The sequence below is a fragment of the Physeter macrocephalus genome, chromosome 14, assembly GCF_002837175.3.
Source record: "Physeter macrocephalus isolate SW-GA chromosome 14, ASM283717v5, whole genome shotgun sequence".
NCBI lineage: Eukaryota > Metazoa > Chordata > Mammalia > Artiodactyla > Physeteridae > Physeter > Physeter macrocephalus.
In genome coordinates, this window is record NC_041227.1 from 77,481,087 (window position 1) to 77,489,068 (window position 7,982).

The window sequence follows — 7,982 nt, forward strand, 5'->3', positions numbered from 1 at the left end:
GTGGCCTCTCCCGTTGCGGAGCACAGGCTCCGGACGCGCAGGCTCAGCGGCCATGGCTCACGGGCCCAGCCGCTCCGCAGCATGCGGGATCCTCCCGGACCGGGGCACAAACCTGCTTCCCCTGCATCGGCAGGTGGACTCTCAGCCACTGCATCACCAGGGAAGCCCCTATCCATTCATCTTTTGATGGACACTTAAGTTGCTTCAATATCTTGGCAATTGTAAATAATGCTGCGATGAACATTGGGGTGCATGTATCTTTTCGAATTAGTGTTTTTGTTTTTTTCAGATAAATACCCAAGAGTGGAATTGCTAGGTCATATGGTAGTTCTATTTTTAGTTTTTTGAGAAACCTCCATGCTGTTTTCCATAGTGACTGCTCCAGTTTATATTCCCACCAACAGTGTACGAGGGTTCCCTTTTCTCCCCATACTCTCCAACATTTGTTATTTGTGGTTTTTTTTTTTTTTGCGGTACGTGGGCCTCTCACTGTTGTGGCCTCTCCCATTGCGGAGCTCAGGCTCAGCAGCCATGGCTCACGGGCCTAGCCACTCCGCGGCATGTGGGATCTTCCCAGACCAGGGCACGAACCCGTGTCCCCTGCATCGGCAGGCGGACTCTCAACCACTGCGCCACCAGGGAAGCCCCTTGTGTTCTTTTTAATGATGGCCATTCTGACAGATGTGAGTTGATATCTCTTTGTGGTTTTGATTTGTATTTCCCTGATGATTAGCGATGTTGAACATCTTTTCATGTGCCTGTTGGCCATCTGCATTTCCTCAGATGGACATTTTATAACTAAAAACTACAGTATCTGAAATTTAGAACTTATTAGATGAGTTGTTAATGTTTGATGTTTGCTTTCTATCCTTTTACTTTAAATATTTGTTTTCTTGTACTTAGTGTTTATCTTGTAAAACACAATTAGTTGGGTTTCATTTATCCATTCTGATGATCTTTATCTTTTAATTGTAGTAGTCTGTTTATATAATATAATTTCTGATACAGTTGAATTTTTTAAAGTCATACAGCATAATGACTTGACTTACATACACTGTGAAATGATTACCACAATAAGTTTAGTTAACATCCATCCATATAGATACCAAAAGAAAAAAGAAAAAATTTTTTTCTCTCTATGGTGAGAACTTTTAGGGTTTACCTTCTTAGCAACTTTCAAATGCACCAGACAGCAGTGTTAGCCTTAGTCCCCATGCTGTACATTACATCCCCAGTACTTGTTTATCTTATACCTGGAAGTTTTACCTTTTGACCACCTTCATCTCATTCTCCCACCTCTTGTAAACACAAATCTGATCTCTTCTTCTGAGTCTTTTTTTTATAGTTTTGGTTTTTTTGTTTGCTTGTTTGTTTTTAGATTCTACATGTAAGTGAGATCATACAGAATTTGTCTTTCTCTATCTGACTTATTTCACCTAGTATAATGCTCTCAGGGTCCATCCATGTTGTCTCAGATGTCAGCATTTCCTTCTTTTTTGTAGTTGAATAGTATTCCATTTTCTTTACCCATTCATCTGTCAGTGGACACTTAGGTTGCTTCAGTGTCTTGGCTATTATAAATAGTGCTGCAGTGAACATGGCAGTGCAGATGTCTTCAAAGTATCAAGATATTTCATTTCCTTCAGATGTATACCCAGAAGTGGAATTGCTGAATCATGTGGTAGTTCTATTTTTAAATTTTTGAGGAACCTTCATACTGTTTTCCTTAGTGGCTGTTTCAACTTATAATCCCACCAACAGTGTACAAAGGTTCCCTTTTTTCCACATCCTGCTAGCATTGTTATCGTTCATAACAATGAGTTTTTGAATGAATGATAGCCATTCTGACAGGCAGAGGTGATTTTGATTTGCATTTCCCTGATGTTTAGTGCTGTTGAGCACCTTTTAATATACCTGTTGGCCATTTGAATATCTTATTTGGGAAAATGTCTATTTAGGTCCTTTGCCCATTTTTTAAAAATTGGATTATTTGGGTATTTTGCCATTGATCTCTGTGAGTTCTTTATATATTCTGGATTTTAGCACCTTATTAGGGGTTATGATTTGCAGATATTTTCACCCATTCAGTAGGTTGCTGTAATTGAGTTTTTAATTTTACTTTTTGAAAAAATGTTTTTTAGTTCCTTTTTTTGTTTATTTTAATTTTTCCGGTTTAATTTTACTTTTTGAAAATATATGTCCTGCCTGTTCTTTGATCCTTTGCTGATCTTTTGTATGTTCTTTTGCAGTAATGGGTTTTTTTATTTCCATTTTTCCTCTTCTATTAGCTTTTTGATTATTTATTTATTTATTTTATATAAGTTGCTATAGATACACATTTTTATTTCATTTTTTTGACTGCATGGGGTCTTCATTGCTGTGCATGGGCTTTCTCTAGTTGCAGCGAGCAGGGGCTACTCTTCGTTGCAGTGCGCATGCTTCTCATTGTGGTGGCTTCTCCTGTTGCGAAGCACAGGCTCTAGGTGCGTGGGCTTCAGTGGTTGCAGCACACAGGCTCAGTAGCTGTGGCTCACGGGCTCTAGAGCACAAGCTCAGTAGTTGTGGTGCACAGGCTTAGTTGCTCCATGGCATGTGGGATCTTCCCAGACCAGGGCTCGAACCCATGTCCCCTGCATTGTCAGGGGGATTCTTAACCACTGCGCCACCAGGGAAGTCCCGTTCTGTTAGCTTTTTAGTTATTCTTTTTTCTTTCTATTTATTTATTTATTATTATTTTGTTGTTGTTGTGCTGGGTCTTGGTTGCAGCAGGTGGACTCCTTAGTTGCCACTTACCTGCTCTTTAGTTGCGGCATATGGGCTCCTTAGTTGTGGCATGCAAACTCTCAGTCGCAGCATGCATGTGGGATCTAGTTCCCTTGCCAGGGATCGAAGCTGGGCCCCCTGCATTGGGAGTGTGGAGTCTTAACCAGTGTGCCACCAGGGAAGTCCCCTTAGTTTTCTTTTTCTTTTTCTTTTTTTAAAATTTATTTTATTTATTTATTTTTTGGCTGCGTTGTGTCTTCATTGCTGCGCACGGGTTTTTTCTAGTTGTGGCAAGCGGGGGGCTACTCTTTGTTGTGGGGCATGGGCTTCTCATCGCGGTGGCTTCTCTTGTTGCAGAGCATGGCCTCTAGGCACACAGGCTTCAGTAGTTGTGGCACGCGGGCCCTAGAGTGCAGGCTCAGTTGTTGTGGCACATGGGCTTAGTTGCTCCACGGCATGTGGGATCTTCCCAGACCAGGACTTGAAGCTGTGTCCTCTGCATTGGCAGGCGGATTCTTAACCACTGTGCCACCAGGGAAGCCCCTGTTTTTCTTTTTAGTGGTGTTTTCACGATAAACTTAGAATGCTACCTTGACCAGGTATGTGGGAAGAGTTTTGGTATTCCCTCATTTTTAATGTTCTTTTTTTCTTCTTTTTCAGACTCTTTGGAACAGGTAGTCACCATGTTTAGATATTAATGAGTCCATAGGTGTACGTCAGCATTGGAAAATGGCAGAGGGAAACAACAATGAAGAGGTAATTCACTTGAACAACTTCCACTGCCACCGGGGACGAGGTAAGTGTTTTCACTTTCTCTCTTTCATCATTGCTTTTTCCCTTAGTGTTACAGTTATATCGTCTTTGAAATGAATCTGTTCTGTACCATGTAAAACCCAGAGACGTTTCATTTTTAGATCTCAGGACATCAGGTTTAAATGGACTCATCAGACTAGAGTTTTGTGTCAAATGGTGTTTCCTGCTGGCATGAATGAAGTTTAAGAACCTTCTATCACAAGTAGATTAGATCTTAAGAGGTAGGAGTATGGGAACTGTGGTAGTTCTCAGTTTTTGAAGGAATGGTGACTGCAGAGGAGTGCTCCTCCAGGCCTGTACATTCTGAAAGTACTGAATCTGCTGCTAAAGCACTTCTGGTCCCTCATACAATATTTAATTTCGTTTTTGCCAGAAGATTCTGGTTTAGCCTTACAAGGAATTTTAGGACGTGTATTCTTTGACTTTACAGTTTAAAATTGGGGGAAATTCATCCATTCATAAAGGGAAGGGAGCCTACATTTCTTTAAGATTCCTAAATGCATATGAAATTTCCTATCAGATCGTAATTCACAGTTACATCTAGACTAAAAGGAAAAATGTTATGCTGATGAGTAGGAAAAGATCATAAGTATAAATTCCATGGAAAAAGTTATAACATTTTTTGTGTGTTTTCCCATTGATAATATTTTGTGCTTATGAAGAAGTTTTTTTTTTTTTCCCAGCAGAAGGTAAATTATGTGTATAGGGCTTTCGGATCATTTAAAATTGAGTAGATTTTATTAAGCAAATAAATTGAGAAAAATTTGTTTAAGCTATGCAAATTATGAAAACAAAAGGAATACTGACTTTTTTAGGATTTTATTAATGTGTATTCTAACTTGGTAGTTAGAATAATAAATCATAAAAATAATAAATCAAAAAATAAATAAATAAATCAAAAAAATAAATCATAATTTATTGTGATTTAGGAAGTTTTAAATCCTAGTTGTAATTTGTATGTATGATCATTTCCAAATTTTCTGAACATGTATTTCAAATAAATGTTGTGATTGTTTTTTTAACTGGGTCTTAAATATACTTCAACAAAGTTTCTTTAAGACCAACAAATTTCTTCTGGGAAGTTATTGGCTTTAGAGGTATTTTTTCTGTTGGACACGTTTTGTGTATTTTGCACCCATTGTGAGGAATTTTGTCGTGAGGAGCTATACACATTTTAAGTGTATAGTTCAGTGAGTTTTGAAAAATGAATATACCCATATAACCACCACCTCAATCATGATGTAGAACATATCCAGAAAGATTCCTATATGCCTCTTTGCAGGTAGTCCTCACCCCACTCCTGAACTAAGGAAACCACTGATTGGCTTTTCGTCACTATACAGTTTCATATAAATGGAATCATACAGTGTTTACTCTTAGTCCTGAATTCTTCTGCACAGCATAATTTTTTTGATTCATCCATGTTGTTGCATGTATCAGTAATTCAATCCCTTTTAATTGCTGAATAATACTCACCTAGAATTCTATATCCAGTGAAGATAGCCTCAAAAATAAAGGTAAAATAAAGAAAGGTTAAAAGTACAAGAATTTAAAAAAAGATACATTATGCAAACAGTAGCCCTCAAGACAGAGCTGTTAAGTCTATATATTATTAGCTAAAATAGACAATCCAGCCAGAAGTGTTAATACAAATAAAGAGTTCTGGGAAAGATAGAGTCTGGGAAGATAGAACAATTCTAATCTGTATAGAGTAGTAATATAGTATCAAAATATACAAAGAAAAAATTGACAACTAAAAGGAGAGTTGGACAAATCTACAATCAAAATGGGAGATTTTAACATGTTTCTTTCAATAACTGAGAGAGACCAAGCACACAGAAACATTTGTATGAGTATGGAACACTGGAAGAACACAATCAACAAACTTGACATAATAAACATGTATGGGATTGCCACTGTACTCGGGACAGACCCGGGCGGCTGAAACCCTGTCTGCCCTCCAGGCCGCGCACCAGGTGTTGTTGTCTCTAAGCTGAACCTGGTCACCTTTTTTGAGCAAAGAGCCCTGGGATGTGAAGGAAAGGAGACAACAGTCATACACCCAGAGTGTGAGTACAGAGAGACCTTCAAGATGGCAGAGGAGTGAGACGTGGAGATCGCCTTCCTCCCCACAAATACATCAAAACTACATCTACGGGACTTCCCTGGTGGCGCAGTGGTTGAGAGTCTGCCTGCTGATGCAGGGGACACGGGTTCGTGCCCCGGTCCGGGAAGATCCCACATGCCGCGGAACAGCTAGGCCCGTGAGCCATGGCCACTGAGCCTGCGCATCTGGAGCCTGTGCTCTGCAACGGGAGAGGCCACAACAGTGAGAGGCCTGCATACCGCAAAAAAAAAAAAAAAAAAACTACATCTACATGTGGAACAACTCCTACAGAACACCTACTGAATGCTGGCAGAAGACCTCAGACTTCCCAAAAGGCAAGAAACTCCCCACGTACCTGGGTAGGACAAAAGAAAAAAGGAAAAACGGACACAAGTATAGGGACGGGACCTGCACCACTGAGAGGGAGCTGTGAAGGAGGAAAAGTTTCCACACACTAGGAAGCCCCTTCACTGGCGGAGATGGGGCATGGTGGGGGGCGGGTGGAAGCTTCAGAGCCACAAAGGAGAGCACAGCAACAGGGGTGCAGAGGGCAAAGTGGAGAGATTCCCGCACAGAGGATGGGTGCTGACCAGCAGTCACCAGCCTGAGAGGCTTGTCTGCACACCCGCTGGGGCAGTCGGGCTGGGAGCTGAGGCTCGGGCTTCGGAGGTCAGATCCCCGGGAGAGGACTCGGGTCGGCTGCATGAACACAGCCTGAAGGGGGCTAGTGCGCTACAGCTAGCCGGGAGGGAGTCCGGGAAAAAGTCTGGACCTACCTAAGAGGCGAGAGACCATTGTTTTGGGGTGTGCAAGGAGAGGGGATTCAGATCCCTGCCTAAACGAGCTCCAGAGACAGGTGCGAGCTGTGGCTCTCAGTGTGGACCCCAGAGACGGGCATGAGATGCTAAGACTGCTGCTACAGACACCAGGAAGCCTGTGTACAAGCACAGGTCACTGTCCACACCTCCTCTCCTGGGAGCTGGTGCAGCCCGCCACTGCCAGGGTCCCGTGATCCAGGGACAACTTCCCCGGGAGAACACACGGTGCACCTCAGGCTGTTGCAACGTCGCACCAGGCTCTGCCACTGCAGGCTCGCCCCACATTCTGTACCCCTCCCTCCCACTGGCCTGAGTGAGCCAGAGCCCCCTAATCAGCTGCTACTTTAACCCCGTCCTGTCTGAGCAAAGAACAGATGCCCTCAGGTGACCTACATGCAGAGGTGGGCCAAAATCCAAAGCTGAACCCCAGGAACTGTGCGAACAAAGAAGAGAAAGGGAAATCTCTCCCAGCAGCCTCAGGAGCAGCGGATTATGTCGCCACATTCAACTTGATGTACCCTGCATCTGTGGAATGCCTGCATAGACAACCTCATTCCAAAATTGAGAAGGTGGACTTTGGGAGCGATGATATATATATTTTATTCCTTTTTCTCTTTTTGTGAGTTTGTATGTGTATGCTTCTTTGTGTGATTTTGTCTGTATAGCTTTGCTTTTACCATTTGTCCTAGGGTTCTGTCTGTCCGTTTTTTTTAAACTACTTTTTAAGTTTTTATTTTTAATAATTATTTTTTATTTTAATAACTTTTATTTATTTTTTTCTTTATTTCTTTCTTTCTTTTTTTCTCCCTTTTCTTCTGAGCCATGTGGCTCACAGGGTCTTGGTACTCTGGCTGGGTGTCAGGCCTGTGTCTCTGAGGTGGGAGAGCCAAGTTCAGGACATTGGTCCACCAGAGACCTTCTGGCTCCATGTAATATTAAACAGCAAAAGCTCTCCCAGAGATCTCCATCTCAGTGCCAAGACCCAGCTCCACTAAACGACCAGCAAGCTACAGTTCTGGACACCCTGTGCCAAACAACTAGCAAGACAGTAACACACCCCACCCATTAACAGAGAGGCTGCCTAAAATCATTATAAGGTCACAGACACCCCAAAACACACCATCGGATGCAGTCCTGCCCACCAGAAGACAAGATCTAGCCTGTTCCTCCAGAACACAGGCACCAGTCCCCTCCACCAGGAAGCCTACACAACCCACTGAACCAACCTTAGCCACTGGGGGCAGACACCAAAAACAACGGGAACTACAAACCTGCAGCCTGCGAAAAGGAGACCCCAAACACAATAAGTTAAGCAAAATGAGAAGAGAGAGAAACACACAGCAGATGAAGGAGCAAGGTAAAAACCCACCAGACCAAACAAATGAAGAGGAAATAGTCAGTCTACCTGAAAAAGAATTCAGAGTAATGAGAGTAAAGACGATCCAAAATCTTGGAAATAGAATGGAGAAAATACAAGAAAC

At 42.2% G+C, this 7,982-nt stretch overlaps 1 protein-coding gene across 4 annotated transcripts in view; it reads left to right on the forward strand.

The window, feature by feature from the left end:
• RNF216 (ring finger protein 216) overlaps nt 1-7,982 on the forward strand; it is a 185,589-nt gene that overhangs the window by 18,069 nt on the left and 159,538 nt on the right. For all 4 annotated transcript variants that reach the window (XM_024118990.3, XM_024119000.3, XM_028499609.2 and 1 more), the window contains exon 2: nt 3,424-3,559. In XM_024118990.3, the coding sequence (XP_023974758.1) occupies nt 3,493-3,559 (67 nt within the window). In that variant the 5' untranslated portion in view covers nt 3,424-3,492. The remainder of the gene's footprint in view (nt 1-3,423; nt 3,560-7,982) is intronic.